Source organism: Sceloporus occidentalis, unplaced genomic scaffold, assembly GCF_023333645.1.
Source record: "Sceloporus occidentalis isolate IW3139 unplaced genomic scaffold, rSceOcc1.0.p SCAF_6, whole genome shotgun sequence".
In the NCBI taxonomy this organism is placed as follows: Eukaryota; Metazoa; Chordata; class Lepidosauria; order Squamata; family Phrynosomatidae; genus Sceloporus; species Sceloporus occidentalis.
Genome location: NW_028316986.1, coordinates 105,166,238 through 105,189,566, shown reverse-complemented (window position 1 = coordinate 105,189,566; position 23,329 = coordinate 105,166,238). Strand labels below are relative to the sequence as shown.

Genomic DNA, 23,329 nt, shown 5'->3' with positions numbered 1-23,329 from the left:
GACACTACTTTAACTGCCATGGCCCAGTGTTATGGAATCCTGGGAAGTGTACTTTGTTGTGGCACCAGAGCAAAGCTCCATAGTGCGGAGGGAGGATAACAAGGTGAGGGGTGTGAGGCAAGGAAGGAACTTCCCAGCCTTCCTAAATGACCGGACGGAACCTGATCCCCTTTCAGTCTTCCCCTCTGCACACACATACACAGAGAATTTCCTCCATCATATGCAGAGGAGGATTTGTCCAGAGGAGAGCCATCATGGCTAGTGATCTGTATCTAGGACTAGGACTTTGGCAGACCAGCTATCTAATCCTTGCTCAGCAACGGAACCCACTAAGTGACCTTGAGTGAGTTGCACACTCTCAGCCTCAGGGAGGCAAAATTAAACCCCCTCGGAAAAAAGCTTGCCTAGAAAATCCCATGACAGGATTGCTACATGCTCCACTCTGGGGCCACCACAACTGTCATTACAAGGATTTTGTATGATGTAGCCATGGCAGTTACAGTGGTGTCAAATCGAATTATTTTTGCAGTATGTATGCAGCCCTAGTTTGGTGAGCTTGATAGTAGTGTGTTTACATGAGGTCTGTATGAGCAAAAGAGTGTCTTAATAGATGCAAGTAAGAGCTCTCATGAAATTTCATCATGATATAATATGTATCTTTTAGTTTATAAAGCCATATAATTGTACCAATGTAGCTATGTATTAATTAAAATTTGTTGCACTTTTGGTAATAATAATAATAGTAGTAATAATAAGAATAATAAGAATATCTTTATTTATATTTCCTGCCTCTCCCCATGAATCGAGGCGGGGGCACAACAGCTAAAATCAGCATTACAATGCATAAATATCATAACTCACAATTTCATACATATATTGATTACCGGTCAATTATAAAACAATATAAACGTTATCATTTCAGTCTATGTGCACATCGTCCATAGGAGGTAAACATTTTCAGGGTTCAATCATAATAGATCAGGTGGGTACGCCCACCGAAAAAGATCCATCTTAAGTGCTTTCTTAAAGGCATCTAGAGTGTTAATAAGACGGATCTCTTCTAGTAGTCTTGCGGCAGCAGCAGTAAATGCTTTATCAAAAGTTGATCTTAGTCTAACTTTTGGATGTTCCAATAGTTTCTTTCCAGAGGTCCTGAGAGTGCGGGGCAGAATGTGTAGGGAGAGGCATTCCCTCAAGTAACTTGGGCCTGAGCCATAAATTTTTTGATGTTCATAATTTTGTTGATATTCATGATGTTGAGAGGAATTACATTTCATTAGTACAACACTGTGACATTGTTTTTACTGTTTCTTGTGTATTATTTTACACTTTTATAATTCTATGATGTATATAAAGTTTTAAAATTCTTGATATTGAATAACTAAATGGATTGTATTATTTTATACTGCCTATAAAAATTGTAATTGACCCAGCTGCATCAGAGTTTGACAAGATGTTGTCTGTTAATGTCAATCAGTTTCTAGTTTTCCATGCATATGAATTATATTATGCTCAGATTCTATCATGTTTTTAAAAGCACACATTTTTCATTATGTATCTTCAGAGATGAAGATCTCAAATGGAATGTCTTATTAAATCTTTTGATTATAAAATAGAATGGGGAAATAGCATCTCCGTAGCTATTCATTATTATACTACAAGTACCATTTACAGCAAAGAGAAAAATAAATTGCATGTGCAAATAGAATGACATAATTCATTCATGATTGTAATTGTGAAAAATATGACAATTTATTCACTAAAGAACAGTGATGAAGAGCTACCTAATTTAATATTTAATTTATGAAAAAAAGTAAACACTAGCAGTAAAGACTAATGAAGCATTTCTTTCCTTGCTCGTTGTTGACTGGTATGCTTCAGGTTTCATGTATGTGCATGATAGGGACACATCCCAAGATAGATAAATGCCTGACATCCTCAATACCGTACTAAAAAATAGTTTTTTTTAAATGAAAGGTAAAAACATAATTTTGCAGATTCTTCTCTAGAATACAAGTATTCATTAATGAAAAACCTTCAAGCTTACATAGCTTCTGATTCGCCTCAATATAATAATGTAGTAACTATCAGAAAATCTGTCCAGGTATTTTGGACTACACATTCCATAACCCCTTACCACTGGCTATGCAGTCTGAGTCTTATGGGAGTTGTAGTACAAAATATTTTGAGGGTACCAGGTTATTTACCCCAGAGATACCTTATAAAAATAAAACTAAGCATAATTTGGATATTTTTTGTATTGACATTGGTATATACTGAAGCTTCAGTCATTGACAAGCAATTCCTGATATAACTTAGTTGTCACAAACTAGGTAATGAAATTGTGTAAGCATCTAGGTTTTTTTCATGTGTTTCTTTTGATTAAACTTGAACTGGGGCCTGCCACAAATAAATCCTTAGTGTACAGCATACCAGTGCAGCATCCCCAAACCTCTCATTTATCGTAACATGTAGACCCTGCTTTCCTGTTTAATGGAGCAGGGACGCAGCTTATATTTATTTAGGGAATTGGCTACAGAATCCACAGAATATGGTGCAAGAAACAGTAAAAGGGAAAAAAAATAAGTGAACTTAAGGCTTTAGTCCAGTCATCACTTTAGCTTGAGGCTGTCATACTTTGACCACATCATGAGAAGGCACGATTTATTAGAAAAACAATAATACTTAAAAAAAGTGGAAGGAAGTAGAAAGAGAGGAAGGCTGCATGCTATTAAGGAAGCCATAGGCATAAATTTGCAGGAACTAAGCAGATCAGCTTAGGATAGGATGGCTTGGAGATGTGTCATCCACAGGTCACCATGAGGGCCAGAATCGACTCAAAGGCGATTTAACAAACAAAAAACTGGTGTAGTATTGGTTCAAAGCTTATCTTTTTAAAGCCCTATTGAGTTTGTTAACAAATGCTTCCAAGGGGTTGCAAAGCCACTTTTATCTGCAGGATTTTTTTATTGTTTATAATGTAAGCTTCCTCTTGTCAAACTGAGTGCTCCTATCTATCATCTAAACAAATATTGGGTTTTCAGTCCAACTTGTGGCTGGTAGTATACATGCTAATGATAGCAATGATGAAAACCATATTCAAGCAGAAACATTTCTATGTTTGCACCAGCATCTGCATAGAATGAGAATTTGTACTGTAATGATATTGCAATCAGAGAATTGAAGAAGTGGGATTTCTTCCTTGGTGCTACAGTAATTTTCCAAACCACATACCTCCCTCGTTTTCCCATGATACTCTCATATCAGTGAAACACTGTCTTCCAGTTTGTTATCCTGTACACTAGAAAACCTAGTTCTTTTGGAGAATGTACGCCAATTGAATTTAAATATGAGTTTTTAAAACAGGGGTAGGCAACCTTTTTGAGCCGGGGCGGGTGTCCCCCAGACAACCGGGGGGGGGGGGGGAGAGCAAAAAAATAAATAAATAAATAATATAGGACAACATTTTCAAATGTAGGACACATTTTTAAAAATGGAGGACATGCGGAAAAATTTGATGCTTTTTTAAAAATGTTAATATAAATGCATGTTTCTTAGCATGATCAAAATGGAGGACATTTGGGCATTATTGCTAGACAGATGGCAGAAATGGACTTCCCTTTTTGGCCAACCCCCCTCCCCCCATTCCAAACAGCACATTTGGGCATTGAACATGGCTTTACTTAACATGGCCTCTTGCATAGTTCAGAGGCTTATTGCATAACCAAACTCTTTGGGTTTCACACTGAACATGGGTTCAAATGGCTATGCATATTGAACATGTCAAGGTGGTTTCACAGTTCTTGCACCAAGTGTACTTCTCAGAAGTGTGTACTTGGTCAAGGGACTGGTTTTTCTTCACTGCGCATGAGTTTGTAAAAATCACAGCAATTTACATTGGCCGTGCCTCTGAAGCTGGCTCATATCAATATCACCACCACCATCATCATCATCATCATTGTTAAAACAAAGCAGACCTGTAAAAATGGAATGGAAATCCTCCTCCTGCTCCTCTTCTTCTTCTTCCTCCTCCTCCTGCTCCTTCCTTCCTCCCTCTTCCTCCGCCTTCCTTCCTTCCTCCCTCCTCCTCCTGCTTCTTCCTCCCTCCTCCTCCTCCCCGCGCACTTCCGCGACAGGCCAAAGGCCCCGCAGGGCCTTTGGCGGCGACAATACGCGGCAGGACCGAGCTGGGGCCGGTCCCAACGGCTCGGCAGGCTGCATGTGGCCCGCGGGCCGTAGGTTGCAGACTCCTGTTTTAAAACAATACCTCTGCTTGTGCTACATGCCTCAGAGAAAAAAATATATAGATTTGAGATAAAATGTAAAATGAAAGTTTTTCTAGAAACGAGACCATAGCCCTTTCTTATGCCTCCTGGTTATTCATTATTTGCAGTGGAATCTGTGAATGGTGCTGGGGCGTCCTAAGAGTGAGAATATTCAACAGTATGGGTATAATGTGACATTGATTAGTATTCCTCACACAGATCTATAATAATGTGAACGTGCATACAGTGGGCCCTTGGTATCTGCTGAGATTTGGTTTGAGGAATACCAAATACCAAAATCCATGGATGCTTAAGCCCCATTAAATACAATGGCATAGTAATATAAAATGGCAAAAGCAAGGATTGCTTTTTAGAATTTACATATTTTAAAAATATTTTCAAACCATGGATAGTTGAATCAGTGGACAAAGAATTTGTGGATATGGAGGGCCAACGGTATGTTAGAAAATGAATGGAACTAAGACCAGCCTTCCCTAAACTGGTGTGTTTCAGATGTTCTGGGCTATAGCTCCCACCATCACTGACTTTGCTGGCTAGAGCTAATGAAAATTGTTGTCCAAAATACCTGAAGGCCACTACTGTAGAGGGCAGTCTCTGGAGTATATCACACGGAGCTTTTTGGAGATTTTCCGGCTCAGTTCCGACGTGACTGCGGGTCCAACGATGAGCATTCACATCGTAACGAGAATGTGTTATCAGACGCCATTCCTTTCTAAGGGAGCTCCTTGCAAGGTGCTTCCGCAGTGATTCCAAAGTGACCCCTCATTTTGGTAAAACTGAAAAAAGTGACTTCATAGAATTCGCATTTAAGCTCATTTTGATTGCACTTCGAATTGGTCTGGTGTGGAAAACCACTCCGATGCCACCCCCCTTGGCGCCCTGCGTCCTGCTCCATCATCCCCCTTCTCCTCCTTCATGCCATCTCTCCTCTCTGCCGATCCCATCATCCCCTGCGTCCTCCGAGACCCCAATCTGCTCCCCTCCTTCACCCTGCCGCCGATCCCATCATCCCCTGCGTCCTAGACCCCAATCTGCTCCCCTCCTTCACCCTGCTGCCGATCCCATCATCCCCTGCATCCTCCCAGACCCTGATCTGCTTCCTTCCTTCAACCTGCTGCCGATCCCATCATCCCCTGCGTCCTCCTTCACCTCGATGAAAAATGACAGCTAAGGAAGGGGCAGGGAAGGATGACAGCGTCCTGAGCCCCATTGAGCATGCACAAGGGTGCCGATTCGAATCGTTGAACCCTCGAAGTGTGTTCTGGTGTGGTAATACAATGTGCACTCATCCCGCTTTGCTTGAATCCGCATCACGTGACTTGCTTGGAATAGAACTGACTCCACCTCCCTCTCAATTCGGAAGGGCAGCGGAAAGGCAACCAGGTGTGGTAAAACATCACGTTTTAACGTGAATTCACATTGCTAGACAGGAGTGACTCCGGATCTGGTTTGAAAAAACATGACGTTTTGCATTGCTAGAACAGGAGTGACTGCAGATCTGAGCTGCAACCCCCCCCCCCCCCCCAACGTGTGATAAGGGCCCATGCCACTTTTAAAGGTGACTACAGCTCTTTGAATTAGACATGAAAGCAAGGAGTCAGCCCGTGAAAATGAGCTAAGGCAGAGGTAATATGCTACCAGTGACTTCTTGTAAGTACTGTACTTATAAATATTTCTGTACTTATGGTAACTGTTGAATCATCTTAAAAAAAACAGTCCCACATAGGAGTCCTACTAGTGCTGTTATTTTCATGATTAAAACCCGAACAATGTCTTCAAGAGTAGGTGATATGTTTATCCTTGAGAATTTTATGTACAGTGGTACCCCGGGATACGAATTCACCGCGTTACGAAATTTCCGGGGTACGAAAAAGTTAGATTTAAAAAAACTGTTCCGGGTTACGAAGGATTTTTCGGGTTACGAAAATCTTTTCGGCGCGTTTCGGCGCGAAATTCAAAGCGCGGCTAGCGGCTTTCCAGCGGCTTTTCGGGTTGCGAAATATATCGGGTTACGAACGGCGCCGCGGAACGAATTAAATTCGTAACCCGAGGTAGCACTGTAGCTTAAATCTGACAGTCAGTGCTTTCTGGATTCACTTTCATCCTATTAATGTTTAATTAAATAGTTACAATATATACTTTGTATTCCAATAAATGCTAAACTATTTTGTCAGCCTGTATTATTGTCAGGGTTTTTGTGGGTTTTTTAAAACCCTAATGTTTAGGAATAAATGATAAAAATTGGAAGAATTTAAATAGTATGGCTCTGGGACATGGGTCCACCTTAATATGACTCCTAGGAAGTGTTATCTTTATTAGATGTTAGTCATGTTGTTTTTGTTGTTATGTGCCTTCAAGACATTTCTGACTTATGGTCATATAGTGATGTTTAAAAGAAAAAAGTGTGCAAACCATAGCATATCAGCAGACATCTAAATCTGTGCTGATACCTTGCCTTTTTAGCCTATTGCAAAGTGTCAATCACTTAATAGAAATTTTAGAATGTACGGTACCAAAATTATATGTAATGATGTGACTTAACCTTTATTTTTTTGAAAGCTACACTCAAGAGCCTGAAACAGAAGAGTTTTGAGGCAAAGGAACATGTTGCTTGTTGAAAAAATGGTTAGTAGGAAGTCAGTGACACAAACCTTTGGTTTGTTCAATGGAAATGGTGAATATAGAGAGACTTGTAGGAGAAAACTGGATTAATACAACCTGTGATTTAGTTCAAAGACCCCTGAATTTTAGGAGGAAAGATTAGTAAACCCATACCTTTGAAATGATTCACAGGTTTAGTGAACAATGATAAGCTATAATTATCCCCTTGAGAATTGTTCATGTCACAGTCTGTTCGCTGCTGGTTGCTACTAGATGAATAAAACACTTCTAACAGGAGAAAGGAAGGGCATACAATAATGGATTTGTGATATTTTGGCAAAGACTTTCATATATTCACCTAATTAAATATGGACATACTTGATAGTTATGAAACTACACCAATTATTCACAATTGGGATAGTTGTGTAGCTGTCTAGTTTCCTTAACAGTAAAAACTATCCTCAGTATTGGGCAGGAATCAACATATTTCACACAGTAGAGTTTCTGATCTGTCAATATATCTTTCCATATATTTTAATAAAGTAACCTGGAATCCCTTAAGAGCATTTAACAGTTTAAGTGGGAAACAGAAGAGATAACAGTATAGCACAAAGAATATCATACGCAAGATAACTTTGCTGCTCTTTGGTTTTGTGGGGCCTGGTGACTGTTTTAACCTCCGTTAGTATAACTCTTTCCAGTTAAAGAGGATGAGAGGTCAAGTGTAGATCTATGAATATGAATGCCTGAGCATTATGTTATTTTTCTTAATTGTAATTATGCTATTTGTCATTGCCTAAATGATGGTGAAACTGGGCCTGACTGAAGATGGTTTATTTACTGTAGCTTTTTGGTGACATGGAAAACTGCAGAGGGGAGGCAAGATGAAGAAACTTGCAAAAGTTCCATTAGCAAAGGGTATCGGGCCTCTCCCTCCGATGTTTCCTAACATAATTTTTTTCTGAATTTGTTGTGTGTGTTCACTACTGTATCTAATTAGATGATGTAGGTCAAAAGGGACATTGACAGACAAAAATAGATTTAGAGGAAACTTACAAGGTAAAAGGCGGATCCAGTAGCCTAGAGAGAGAGAGAAAATACTCAAATTTTGAAACACTCTTGAATTTCAAAAGTCATTTGTCATGCAGCATGCAGGATCTACCATGCAAGGAATATAACTCCAGAGTTCTCTGGGCACATGGTACTAGTCATATAATGGTCTGCGTTGTGCAAAAATCTCGTCTAAGGTCAGAAAGAGCATGCAGCTGATGGAGTGTGTCCAAGGGCTTTTTACATTTGGATTTCTTTAGCATATCCAAAAGAAGATCATCCTAGTTGACAAAGGATTAGTCTCTAGTGACTAGTCAGTTAGTTGCAAAGGTTCTACAAGATCCATTTGCATATTGATATTCCAAACTAACATAGCTATGTCTCTGAATTTTACTTGACAAAGAACAATTCAGAAAGCTGGCTTTCCAATACTTGGGATTTTTCTGTCTAATGGAGGTATATTCTTTCTAATGGAGGTTATGTAGGCATCTAGGGATGCTTTGGCTGTGGGATATCAATTATTAAGGCAGGGTTGTGAAGTTTTTGGCCCTTTAAAATGATGAATTATAGTTTCCATCCTCCCTAGGAGGTATAGTCATTAATCTTAGATGACATGACTTGTCATTCAAAAATATCTAGAAGGTCATAGGTTACTGCCCATACCTTAGGGCAATGAATTGGAATAATGTATGTGTCTCCAACACCTGTGATTTTATAGTTTGAACTGAATGTCTCTAGAAACAGGCATACATAGGCATATTGTCACTAGTATCATGGTAGCTTTTTGTTTATTAGTTGGCCATATTATATCAAGATAGTTCAGAGTTTTCATGAACATCATAAGAATCTTGTAGAGTTGTTTAAATATTAATTGATAAAGTATAAGAAACCCATCTAGAACAAAGTGAGACATACTCTTTGTGGTACCTAGTGTATTGCAAATCTTGCATGGGATCCTGTACAATATAATAGTTTTGCATATAGAGCTATGCTTCCCAGGCTCACCATGGTGCCACTGGAGCCCCCCCCCCCCAACAATTTTGTGACTGGTGGGCAATAGAGGTGGGGATTAGAGATGTATCTGTCTGTGTTCCAATAGTCACATAAAATGATTACTGTAGTATGCAAAGGGATCTTGGATCACCTTTGAGACTAACTGAAATGCATCCTAGGAAGTATTCTCTAGTCTATGAAAGCTCATGCGACCAACGTCTATCTTTCAGTTAGTCGCAGAGGTGCTGCAAGATTCCTTTGCATACTGATTTTCCAGACTAACATGGCTATGTCTTTGAATAAGCCAGATGTTTCTCTTGCTCCCTGCTCTGCTCTCCACAGAATGGCTGTGGCACGGCTGCAGTGACTCAGAGTCTTGGAGAAGGTGCTTTGGTCACTGTGGAGGGAAGACGAAAAACAAACCTCCACAATGACGAGAAACATACACTGTCATTGGTGAATGTATGCCTGCATATGCCACTAACAGGATGCCAACAGATGTTGTTTCAGTATTGCAGTATTATTGATACTGTATCCTGTAACTTGTTTTCATTGTCATTTTGCTGATAATGTGTTTTTATTATGGTGTAGGAAAAGATGGGAAGAATGGCTTTGACTTACACATTGTATGGTTGGTTTACACATTATAAACTGCTTAAGGAGTGCTAGGTCACTGATAAGCAGTATAGAAGTGTACTTGCTATAATGGTTTTGGAAGGGAAAATTAAACCTTTCAATAAAATGTTCAATCTTATGAAAAATAGTTCTCAAAATGGATGGACTATCATGGGGGGATGTAAAAGGTGTGTCTTGATTATTGAATATCCATTAAAATATGTCAGCTGATTCTCTTCCCACCCCCAGAAAAACACATAGTTGAATGACTAGAAGTCATTCTTGTATTGTCCCTCCTCTATTAAAGCAATGTGTTCTAGAACAAAACTATGAAGTGGGCAGTCCCTAGCTAGTAACTAGGCATTAGAAGTCTTTTGAAACTCATTTACATCTAGGTCAGATTGTTCCTGATGCAGTTTTGTCTATTCAGATATATGTATCACTATGAATCAGTGTAAATAATATGAAGAAGCCAGTATTTGTGTGCTGTCAGTTTAGGCATTTGGGGTCCCTGTGCTCCTTGATCCGCTTTTCCAAAATTTGTCACAAGTTCTGCCTTTGTCTCTGATGTTTAATAAATGTGCAGTATTTTCAGAACAGTAAGTGTGAACACAGGGCTACCTAAATAATTTAAAAAATTAAAAATTAGATCAAAATAATATCTGAAAGATTTGATATTGGCTGCCAAATTCAGCATGTAGAGTGTCTAAGCTTTCCATAATTTTAATCATTATTTTAAATCTATGGTTGTGAAGCTGAAGATACAGGAAACCCTGTTGAAATCTTCAAAGCCAGAAAGTGGCCCTGTGGTTTCCCAGTAGGCGGTTGTGTGGTTTTGTTCATTCATTTTCCTTGTGCCTGTTTTTTTTTAAGTACAAGTTATGGAAACACAGTATAAATATACATGATATATAGACAAGTCGTTGCTTTCCGTGGCACAAACTTTATTTGTTACATTTTTATCTTGCCTTTTCATTAAAAGGATAGAGCTCAAGAGAGCTAAAAACATAATTTGATTTAAAAAATTTTTTTTAATAATCAGCTATTTTAGATCAGAGAAAACACAAGAAAAATGGGAGATGCATTTCCAAGTCCTTTGTAGATAGTCTTTATTTTGAAGCAAACCCAGCCTGTTATGGCCTGTTATAACAGCATTTCAGTGGCCTTCTTTAGGACTATATATGAAACTAGCAGTAGAAAGTTCTGGAGTTAAAAATCTCATTTCATTTACTTGGTTTTTGTCGATCCAGTAAATGGAATGAGATTTTTAATTCTAGAAATTTCTGCTGCTAGTTTCATATATTGTCCCTGAAGAAGGCCATTGAAGTACTTGTGTAGGCTGAAAAGTGTTGGTTTTGTTTCAGTATAGACCACTTGGGAATGTATTTCTACCTTTTTTTCTTGTGAATTCTGTTGCATGCTCTTTGATATTTGTCTTTTCAGCTCAGACAAAACACATATTTCTGAAGCAATAGTTTTATCATTTCATGAATAGGAAAGTTGTTCTTTGTTGAAGATGCATTTGGCTTTTGGAGGATTTGGATGATGCTGGAGAAACAGTGAAATGCTCAGACATGGGGGCCAGGCTCCCTTATTCAACAGTGGTGTAGCAGTGGCAATAACTACACTAAACCTAAAGGAGTTACCTGAAATAATGTCTTTGCAGTTTGATATTTCTTTCATTCTGCACTAACCAGAACATGTAGAAATTTCGTGCTAGGCTCTTTTGGGTTTGATCTGGGCATTTCGAAAGGAGAACATCATGTGTATCTGGGAGAAGCTACTTTGCAAAAAAAAAGGGTGTGTGTGTGATAAATAATAAATAATGAATAAATGAGCACTCCTGAACTTAAAATTCATTTTTCTGGAACCAACATCTTTTAATGTTATCTTATTCGAAGTTCTGTAACTTTTTCTTGGGATGGGTTTCATGTAACACTTGTGCAGAGGAAACTTCCTCAATGTGAGGTCTTTAGCATATCAGAAAGAAAAGTGGCAATGTCTTAAGAGTAAGTGTAAAAACATGGAATTTAAAATTATAAATTTTGGAGTTGCTCTAACAACTAAAGCAATAAAATGTGACATCAGAGAAAAATATTTCCATTCAATTTCTGATTAATTTTCTAGGAAGATGTGGAAACAGGAGTTCACCTTGATCCAGCTACCAAGGAAGTTCAGTATAACCCATCTTATGATACCATGTTTGCTCCTGAGGTAAGCAAACTAGTTTTTTTTAACTTGAATAGTTTCCATATCCTGTATTTAATAACCTGAGCTATTGAACCATGTATTAAAAATGACAACTTTTGTATTTAAGAATGACTAATGGTAAGTCCTTAAGCTTAAGGATTGAATTTTGTATCTGTATAGTTTATTTCATGATAATCAAATAGCCGTGGCAGTTTTTATGAAATAGAGTTTGGTTTATGGAACTGGAAATCCCATTTCATAGTTAATGAATAATTGCAAAAAAGCAGGAATAGAGTAGTGATTTTTCATAATACACAACTCAAATTTGAAGTAATAATCAGAGTAAGATATCTTGGTGAACATTTATTTCCCCTTCCTTTCATCATTTGCATAATGAGGCTTCTTAGAACTGAAAATTTATGAGGATAACTCTTGGTATAATCATCTGGCCTAAATCATGAAGTGGACATCTCAAAATAAATCCCTTGGTCTGATCAAAATGCTACGATTTTTTTTTTAAATTGGCCTAGGAAATAGAAAAGATGAGTCAAAGGAAAACATGTATTATTCATAGCTTTATAGTCTCATAGCCAGTGGTTATGTTTCCTTCTTTCTTTTCCATTTATACAGTAGCACAGTTAGTGGGTATACCACAGACTGCCTTTTTTCTTCTTCTGACAGTACAAAGTCAGATCTTGCAATACGTCAAGGTGAAAATTTGGATTATTTATATAACACATGGCCATATGAAATGCAGGAATTTTTTGCTGATACCTGCAATGGTTTGCTTCATAACTGAGGAAATCTAAGGTCTCCATATCCTGAAATACAGTGTGATAATAGAAATCCTGACCCCTCTCATATCTGTCCACAAAAACTTTGACATAGACTGATTGGACTGGTTGTAACATCAGTGTGTTACATTTCTGCATGCTGTAACTTGTTTTTCTAATTTTGTACAATAGCATAATAAGATACAGAAATCTACCCTTATCTTTCTCTATTAGCACATAAGAGCAGCGATTGAGAATACAGAAATCCTTATAATCATCATCCCTTTTGAATTCACAAATCTTAATGATAGAGGTCTTACAAGAGGTGGCTAGTAAACTTCACTTAGATGTAGGTGGGGAAAAAAGTTGAATACTGTCAGCCTTCACATTCACTGGGGTTAAGGGGTCAGGACCCTCACAGAAGTGGAAAAAACATGAATAACTCCACCACTACCACCCCCAATCATATTTAACACACACAAAAAGTACAGTCCAGAGATTCAACCCACAATGGATGCCTGTGAGGCCGGGGTTCCTTCACAAGATACGAGGTAGCTGGTGGGCTTGCTGCTGCTGCTGCTGCCCTGTGCCATTTTTAATAGGGAGTTACAAGCACATTTGCAGTCTCTCAGTCCCACAAGGTTTGCAGTCCCTATTAAAAATGGCATTCAGGCAGCAAGGAGGTGGCAGTGAATAATCTGTGAATAATCAAATCTGCAAAAGTCAGACCCTCAACTAATAATTCTGCTATGTAAAAGCTGTCAAACAGCTGGTTTGTCAAAATAATTTAATCTTGAAATAGAATATTCCTCTGGGAAAAACCCCTTAGGAACAAACAACACGTATGGAAGTATAATATAGTCAGTTTTAATTCAGACAGTAGTCAAAACCTTAAAATTGTGACTGTCCAAAACTGGAAGTTATTTTTGTGAACTTGAGGCAGCTTTTCTAAGTATAACCAATCAGTCATCTATGATAAAACTAACTTAAAGCAAGAGTATATTAATTTTAAATCATATGCAGTTGTACTCTGATTTTAATCAACTTTGTTACAATGAACATATATTAATATTGCTGGTGACATTTCAGCATGTATTAAAAGTGTGAGGAGTCAAGGGAGTGCTGCAAAAAACAACAATCCATACACCCAGCAATAAGAGCTTCTGATATCTCTTGAGGGCTGGGAGGAGCAAATGACATACTGAGAAGTTTTATTACCAATGCAATCCTAAGCATGTCTTTACTCAGAAATAAGTCTCATTTCATTCAGCCCCAATTAGCTTCAGTGGGGCTTACCACCAGTCAAATGTAAAAGATTGCTGTGTAGGTAAGCAGTTGCTTTGGGATGTGTTGCTTTTCTGTAGTCTCATACAGTGCTAAAAACTCCAGTGTTTGAGTGAGTTAGAATACTATCCCTGACTATCTCATATCAGTGACAGTAGTTAATTCATGAGGAGCATATTCTTTTCATTTGGTCAGTATCTGGGCAATCCGTTGTCCCCTCCGAGCTTGAATTCTTGAGTGCCTTTATATCACCTTTGAGGTATGAAGCTTTAGTCAAAGGTATTAGACAAGTGCTGATATAGAGATTTTTCATAGTCTAAAACTATGCCCCAGTATCATGTCTGTACTTAAATCATGGTGATCTAAGCCAAATAATCCTGCATCCAGAGTGGCATAGAATAAAACTGGTATAGGCAGAGGGTGGAGAAAGTAATTTCTATGGTTTCCCTCTTTCTTCTGTAACTTCCCACTTGCCCCTCCAAATCTTCTGTGAATGGTTGAGGAAATCTCCAGAACAGTATTGGAAATGGTGCCCATGATCGCAGAGGATACACAATAGTAGATAACAAGAATTGGCCAGAATTGCCACCCCCACTAGTTCCTACAGTGGGGAGCATCTACTGAATCTCTGTTCCATGAATGGAGGAGCAAGTCTGGATCAGTCCCATTATATAATTAAGAGGTAGGGAGCACTCAGTGTGTGTAAATGTTCTTTCCTTCTTTGCTGTCATGCAGATTTACTGCTCCTTCACTTTTCACTGTTAATCCAAGAGTAGTATTGTTTTTGCACTGAGCCTCATTCACCAGGATTAGGTTTAACCAGCATTAACAAACACTAAATCCTTGATTTAAAGATAGCTAAAGGTTAGTTTTAATTGTAGTGCAGACGTAATGTGACATCATGGTCAATAGGAAGGGAATGAACATTTCTGAGTTTGAGGACCATGCCCAATTTTTTAACAGTGTTGAACAGCATGAAAAGCTTTATCTGCACCAAGCCAGGGTTTTTTTTTGTTGTTGTTGTTTTTGTGTGTGTGTGTGTTTGTCTCTTCTGGTCAAGCTTTCATGGTACAATCACTTATAAACAAAAAGCTCCCCAAATGAAAAAATGTATATATTCATGGAAAATGCTTTGTATAGCTTTGGTGCAGTTTGTATATTAATGCAGTGATTCTCAAACTTTGATCCTCCAAATATTTTAGATTTAATTTCTCAGAAGCCTCGGTCAGCTTGGTCAATGGTCAGTAATTTTGGGAACTGAACTCCAAAACATCTGGAGGATCAAAGTTTGAGAACCAGTGTATTAATGTAATAAAGGAGTCTGAAAACAAAACAAATTTCTTCCTTGAAAAGAATTCCCTTCCCATTCCAGATTGTTCACTAGATAGTTATCGAGAGCTTTGTCATGTCTCTTCTGGTGAATGTGCTCAAATTCAGAGTCCATGACAAACTTGTGTTGTTTTATGCACATGCTAAGATGCACCTGCATGTGATCTTAATACAGAAGGAAGTAAAGATTTAATTGGGGCTGGCAAACTATGACCCTCCAGCTTATGTACTGCAGCGCTCATCATCCTGGGACATTGTTTTTGTTGGCAGGGGCTGGTGGGAATTGGAACTTACACGTTATAGCAATTAAAGCAGGAGTTGAAATCATGCAACCTTCCAGAGATTATCGGACTGTGACTCCCAGCGTTCCTCACCGTTGACTATAGTGACGGCTTCAGAAATTTGCAGCCCAGATGTTACTGGATTGCAACTCCCAGCTTTCCTCCTAGCTGGCTGGGTTGGGTGTGCTGTATAATTCCCACACCCAGGTTAGAGTTTCAGATTACCATGTCACATTCGAGATTCAGATGGCCTTTTAGCTATTAAGCACATTGAAGGCTTTGAGCCAGTCTTCAATGTGAAGAAAGGGCAGAGAAAATGTAATAAATACCTGTATCCGGTTAAGTGAAATACTATATGTAAAGTGATTCTTAATGAGTGTCCAGTCAATATCCTTGCAGTTACTATGTTATTTTTAATGCAGTTTGGGCCAGTGAATCCATTTAGGACTCAGCAGATGGCTGCACCAAGGAATATGCTTTCTGGATACACAGAACCAGCACACATTAATGATTTCATGTTTGAACAACAGAGAAGGACATTTGCAACTTATGGTAAGCTAAACATTTCTTCCCCTTTAACTCTTTCAAAAACGGGCTGGATTTGCTTGTGGTTGACATGCCTTCATATAGTTCCAAATTCTTCAAAACCTTTAAATGTGACTTCTTATTTGCTCTAAACATTAGCTAGTTTGGGAGACTAGAAGAGGAATCCACTAAGTAGTGTACCATCCACGTGGTGTGCTGTGTTCAAGGCCACTGGTCTTTATGCATGGGTCAGTATACAATCAGTTACAGCTTGGAACTATTTTATTTTTTAATTAGAAGACACAGAGAAAGCCGATACCTGTGCTACTAATATAGGCAGGAAAAGCAAAACATATAGCTTTAAATTACTATATTCTCGTTGGTCATTATTTTACTTGCTATTTTTTCCCCAAAATGTGAATTTTTATTGAACATATGAGTGATTTAAATCACCAAGATACAACACAGTTTAAGTCACTAGTTTAAATACCCCCCCCCCCCCCGGCAAAAAAACCCTGCTGTTTTGATATACCATTTGAACAGTGGTGCAAATCTAAAAAATGTTAGTCAGCAACTCAGATCAATTTACATTATCAGTTTTGCTGTATTAGTGCCAAGCTGAGAATGCTGTATTAGTACATTAGGATTGAGAATTAAATCACACATAGCACTTACACTTAAATCCAGATGTTGGTCTCAACTTGTAAACCAAAGTTGATCTCAACTTGTAAATTGTTAGTCTCAGCTTGCAAATCTGTTGAAACAGTGGAAATTTTGATAAATTGATTTCTTTGTGAGTTTTATTGATTCAGTGGATCTGCTCTTCTTTGGATCGAAGGTAGACCATAGTTTATAAAATTAAAATTTAAGTTTTGCATGAATTCCATTTGCTATTATTCCACTTCTGACTAATAACTGGCCCTAAAATATACATGCACACCTATATAGGAGCCCTGGTGGCACAGTGATAAAATGCCTGTACCACAGCCACTCACTAATAAACCACAAGGTTGTGAGTTCAGTACCAGCCGTTGGCTTTGGGTCGACTCAGCCTGGCATCCTTCTGTAGGTTGCTAAAATAAATACCCAGCTTGTTGGGAACACTTAGTTTACACTTTGTAAACTGCTTAGTACATGTGTAAGTGGTATAGAAATGTACTTGCTATTGTTATTGCTGTATAGCATCCACTTGCCCTTTGGTGATCAATGCAGTGCTTTACCAAGGTATTACACCTCAAACAGACTCCAGGAAAGCAAAAAAGATAGCAGAAAGGAAAGGGGTTCTAGGCTAGGCACCAAAAGGCCTAGACCACTTAACCCTTCACATGGTTAACTTTTGCTTGTTTAAATTTTAACTTCTTATTTTTGCTTTCAATTTTTCATTTTTTAAATCTCAGTTTAAATAAATGCACATTAGTTCTGTGACGAGATCGCATCTTCGGCTGTTGTTATTCATAGACTGAAACACATTTTCTTGCTTTTTTCATGTAATTTGTTTGTGTGTGCATGTAAGAGTCATTAATATGTTTTAATTAGACTATTAGCATATGTTTAGTTAGCAAGTTTGTGATGAAGGTTACTTCTAACTGTAAAAATGAGAATCAAGAGAGAAATTTAGTATTATGGTTGAGATCTTGGCCTCGAGCAGATGGGGCAAAAGGAGCGGCCAGAGGCTGCTCCCATCCCATTTCCCAGCAGACAGGGTCCTAACCTCCTGTATTCTGGGTTAAGCTCCTCCTATTCTCTCCTGTAGGCAGGGACAATAAACAAAAGACCAGCCTATATAGGGAGGAGCTAGCCCCCCTGGGTCCCAGTCTTGTTCCTGCTTATGCTCCTAGCAGGATGTGTCTCTTCGAGCCAGCGAAGTTTTTTCCTTTCTCCGAAAGCGGTTTGAGAGTTTTCTTGGCCTTCCCTTCTTCTCCTCTCTCCTGCCTTTCCCCCCTTCTTTGGTGGTGGCTATGGCAGAGGACCCCAAGAGCATGGGTGAAGGGCCATCCTTAACCCAGGTGTCCCTAGCTCAGGGTCTGCCAGCTCAACAGAAGGAGCTGGCTTCAGAGGGAGACCCATTGGGATGTGTTTGCTGTTGCTCTGCAGCTTCTTCACTACAGTCACTCCAGTCCTTTTCTTCTCTTCATTTCTCTTGCTGCCTTGGAAGCATGAAGAAAGACTTAATATGGCAAGGGCTCCCAGGATTGGAGAAAGGTCTTGGCTTTGCCAATGACTCTCCCTCTCCTCCAAAGCTGCCCCCCTTTCATGGTGGGAGAACAGGAGATTTCTGCAAACAGCATTGCAGCACATGGGAGCTGTGGGAACAGATGGTAAGGGGTAGCTTACTTGCTAATTAGCTTACTTGCTGTTCACCGCTATGATCTTTGGAATAGCGGTATATAAATAAAACAAATTATTATTATCCCCTCCATGTCTCTTTTTCTCCACATCACCTCTGCCCAGCCTGTTTAAGGCCAGGGATCAGTGAGGAAACTGGCCAGACGTCATGGAAACTTCCCTTCTCAGCATCTCTGCTCAGCCCATTTGGGGCCAGAGTTCAGAGGACAGGCCAGCCAAAAGCCATGGCAAAAGATTTCTCTGCATCACCTCTGCCTAGCCTGAAACAGGGCCAAGGTCAGAGAGGCAAGCCAGCCAGAAGACACAGGAGAAGGATGAATACCAGGGGCCCTCTCTCTCTAGCCACCAAAGACCCTTTGCCAGATCTAATGCCCTCGCTCGGGGCAGGCATTGCCATGAGGCCTCTAGCATGGCCATTGCAGGCACTATGCCTAGCATAAGGTTTGGGACTCTGCCAGGAGGGCAGATGGGGGCATAAACCCTTGGTCTGCCCCTTCCTTCCCATCTCTGGCCCCAATGGCACCCAGGACCCCAACAGGTGTGGGGGATCCTATTGCAGACTGGGAAACACATGGTGGTGTTGCCAGGGCTCCTGCACATTCCTTTTGAATTCTTATAATGACATGGTGTGTAAGGAGGCAGAGGACTCCTCCTCTATGTTGTACAGCTGCATGGCTGTAAAGGAAGCTGGACTTGGCCCAGCAGGAGCTGAGGCTTCCAACTCTAAAATGGTATTTTTTGGCTGCCACAGAGCATCCCACAAAAAAGCACAAAATGGCTTCATGTCCTCCCCAAAGAGAGCATGACCTCTGCCACCCACTTCTAAACAGAGGCTGGAGGGCCATCTATCAGTTATGCTTTGATTGAGAGTTCCTGCATGGCAGTATGGGGTTGGACTGGATGGCCCTTGGGGTCTCTTCCAACCCAAGGATTCTGTGAGAGAGCACATGGATACAAATCCTCCTGTGTTCCCTCCTCAAAAATTACAACAAAAAAGGGGGAAACCACTTGTGGATATCATGGGTGGAGAGTTCCCTTCACCCCCAATTGGGTTTGGCTGCCCCAAACTGTGGCACTCCTGAGAGAGCAGCTTGAGCTCTTGGCCTCTCCTTTCCATCAGAGATTATCCTTTCTCAGGATACAGACATACCTCAGGTAAATGTGGAGCCATGTCCTACAGCAGCCCCTCTGCTCTTCCCAGCTACCTATGCAAGTGGTAAGGGAGTTGAGGACCAAGCCAGCTTCTATCATGCAGCCAGGTTACTATAAAGCCTGCCTGAGATTGAAAGGGCTAAGCTTCTAAACCCAAGCTTGAAGTTGGGGCTGTTTCAAACATAAATAAAACATGGGGAGAGAGAGGCAGGCGAGCTCCAACTGCCTTCCTCGAAGAGGACCAGCCCTCCCTTCAGCCACCATCTGGGAGAGAGAGGCAGGTGAGCTCCAACTGCCTTCCTCGAAGAGGACCAGCCCTCCCTTCAGCCACCATCTGGGAGAGAGAGGCAGGTGAGCTCCAACTGCCTTCCTCGAAGAGGACCAGCCCTCCCTTCAGCCACCATCTGGGAGAGAGAGGCAGGTGAGCTCCAACTGCCTTCCTCGAAGAGGACCAGCCCTCCCTTCAGCCACCATCTGGGAGAGAGAGGCAGGTGAGCTCCAACTGCCTTCCTCGAAGAGGACCAGCCCTCCCTTCAGCCACCATCTGGGAGAGAGAGGCAGGCGAGCTCCAACTGCCTTCCTCAAAGAGGACCAGCCCTCCCTTCAGCCACCATCTTGAAGGGGAGAGAGGCAGGCGAGCTCCACCAGGCCTGCCTGGAAGAAGCAGAGCCCTCCCTCCGGTCCATCTGCCTTGGTCCAGGCCTCAGAGGGAGAGAAGAATGCTGGACCTGATCCCCTCCCCCCTCACCATTCCCTTCTCCTTTTGTGTTGTGTCTTTTAGATTGTAAGCCTGCGGGCAGGGAACTGTCTGGTTAAAAATAATAATAAATGTAAGCCGCCCTGATAGCCATTAGGGCTGAAGGGCGGGATATAAATACCTCAAATTAATTATTATTAAAAAAAATGGGCTACACTACAGGCCATATGCAGCTATCTACCCATGGTTACAAATGGTCTTCAGTCACTGCTAGCTTAAGAGCAGTTTCCTCAGTGCCTGGAAGAAGCTACTGCCCAGGAAACCTCCCTTAATGGGTCAAATAAAGGAGGGGAGAGCCCCCACAGCAACAGATTTGGGGGCTCAGATTTACAAGAGATACTGGTTAACTTTTTCTCGTGTTCATTTTATTACTATTAGACCATGAGGTTTGAGTTGTGCTGTTTTTGCCCACCCCCTGTCCTTTTAACCAGGGCAGAGGAGATGCCTGGAAACTAAGTTATCTAGGGAGAGGGCTAGCCATAAAAGCCACATGATGACTTTTCTTCCCTCCTCATGGGCCTCCATCCCTGCCTCCATTAGGGCCAGAGCCTTTTGCCTTAGCTGGAACAGACTAAGATGAGCACATGGTTCTCCTTCCCTTGTGCAAACTGGTATCAGCCATAGCCCTTCTCATTAAGAGCATAAGCTTTAACAATACAGATTTATTTAAATGCTAATAAACAGGGTGACTCAAGCAAGGAGAAGGCCTCTGGTCACTCAGCAGACCTCTAGTGCTTACATGCATAGAGGATCTTTGGTAAAAACATCTTATATGAGGTGATAGATATAGTGGATTAAGGTGACCAACCAAGCTCCACTTTAGTGGCAAAAGGGTTATGTTCCTGTTATAAAACACAGGGAACCTCAATCAGCTAGCCTCAGGAGAGGTGGCTCCCCTTGCCTTCCCTTCTTTCATAGGAGAGATGTCTGTTAAAGGGAAGAAACTAAAAAACACAGTTTCTTCCATGAGATGGTTCTCACTAATATAGGGGGGTTAAGAAAAATTCTTAATCAGAAACATACAGACAGCCTCCTCTCCATCCCATGACAAACCCCCCTTCCCCCATGAGTGTTTTAAAACAATATAATCAGGTTTTTCTGCTAAGAGGTTGCTACAAATCCCATTCAGACATCCTACAGAGCCCTGAGGGGTCCGCCACAAAGATCACAATTACCTCTTACCTTGTCTAGATAGTTACATTTTAAATAAGAATGCCTGCTGATGTGTTTGCCATTCAACTGCTGCCTGGCTTGGAAGACCTATTGTACAAGGTCTATCATGCATATGATGAATTGAGCTCAAGGCCATGAAGGTTCATGCTGCCAATCTCTTTCTTTTAGTGGTCTCAGGGTGCTACAAGATTCCTTTGCATACTGTTGGGCATGCTTTGATTGTGATTTCCTGCATGGCAGGAGGTTGGACTTGATGGCCCTTGTGGTCTCATCCAACTCCATGATTCTATGATTTTATTGTTATAAGGTTAGCTGCTGTGTGGGTGAGTGTCTTATCCCTGACTGGGTTTTCATGCCAAGGTCTGGTCCAAACAATACCGTTGTCCACTACCTTCTGAGGCTGGGAAAATGGACTTCCTAGTGCCTATGCCTTGTTTTCTGCTAGCACATGTGCTCAGATTTAATATACCATACAGCTCCATATAGAGACTTACACCAGCCAACTATATGCCCACAGCTTGTGTGTGTGTGTGTGTGTGTGTGTATTCCAAAAAACAAAAACAAAAAAAGCAAAAAACAGAAACAGAAAAACAACAGCAAACTGTGATTTTACTATTTTCTATAGGAGATTCCATTTTACTATGCCATTATATTTTGTGTGACTTGAGCTTCCAGGGATTTGGTATCCATGCAAAGCCCTGAATCCAACTCCAGTACATACCATTTAAAATTTAGGTTTGTTTTCCTTTGACAGATCCTTTTTGTGGAAAAAATTCTCTCCTCGAAATTAGATACCAGAGGGCTATCCTTGCCAAGCCCTCTGTTCCCATTTCATGACTCCTTAATCAGCAGTTCATTCAGCCGGGAGACCCCTCAGCCTTCATACAGGTTGATGATAGTCTGCTACATGGAGTTGGGGTGATTTTTGAAGCCTCTAGACAAGTTAATCCTCAGATGAAATCAGACTTAATTCTGACCACATGCCCTGTTAACACAGAGTGCATCCACACTTCTGCATGGACTCACCAATGTCTGCGAGATAAAGGTTAATCCAATGTCTCCCTTGCCTAACCATGGAATTAGTCTTATTTTACACAGGTACACAGATGTTCCAGTAAAGAACTGCACATTGTTTTGAAGTATTAGTTGGTGGTCAGACATTAACATTCCTCTTTCAGAGTGGTAAGTCTTAATTGCTACAAGTGAAATCATCTTAATATCACCTTCATTGCTATACCCAGTTGACAAGGTGATCAGTGATAGAGTGGAAGCTGCCATAGGTCCAGATTGGATCAGGTTCTATTCTGATTGATCACATAATCCACCATAATCCACCTTTTAGACAAGTTCTCATCGACTGTTTCAGGTTTTCAGTGGCTGACCTGCTACAGTCCATCCAAGATGGCATTAAAAAGGGACTTAGACCCAACATGATTATAAGGCAGGTGTCTGCCATCACGTCGGTTTTGCTCCATAAGAGAACAGCTAGAATGGCAGCCATACTCACATTAAGAGGCTGTTGAGGGGAGTTTCCAACAGGGCCCAGCCCACCAGACATCGTTTTCCAACTTGGGACGTGAACACGGTCTTAAAGGCTCTGACAGTTGGGCCGAGCAAGTCCCTTCGGGAGGCCTTCCTCAAACAACTCTCCCTCAAGGTCATCCTCCTCACAGCCATTACCTCCACCAGACGGGTGTCAGCTCTGGGGACCCTGTTGGTACGTAAAGACTTGTATATTTTAGGCCAGACTCAGTGTGCCTTCGTCCAGACCCCTACCTTCGTGCCTAAGGTCAGCTCAGCCTTTCATGTGTCACAGGACATTCTCCTGCCTTCATTCTGCCCCAATCCTTAGAAAGGCTTGGAAAAGACCGGGCACACATTGGATGTGCGCAGAGCCCTCAAAATCTACATCAAGAGGACTGCAACCTTCAGGTCATCCGAGGCGTTGTTCATTTCCTTTCGCCCGGGTTCTTT

General features: G+C 40.7%; 1 protein-coding gene across 1 annotated transcript in view; it reads left to right on the top strand.

The window, feature by feature from the left end:
• CDC40 (cell division cycle 40) overlaps nucleotides 1-23,329 on the top strand; it is a 62,342-nt gene that overhangs the window by 5,656 nt on the left and 33,357 nt on the right. The window contains exons 2-3 of the mRNA XM_089530575.1: nucleotides 11,673-11,759; nucleotides 15,825-15,954. Coding sequence (XP_089386701.1) covers nucleotides 11,673-11,759; nucleotides 15,825-15,954 — 217 coding nt within the window. The remainder of the gene's footprint in view (nucleotides 1-11,672; nucleotides 11,760-15,824; nucleotides 15,955-23,329) is intronic.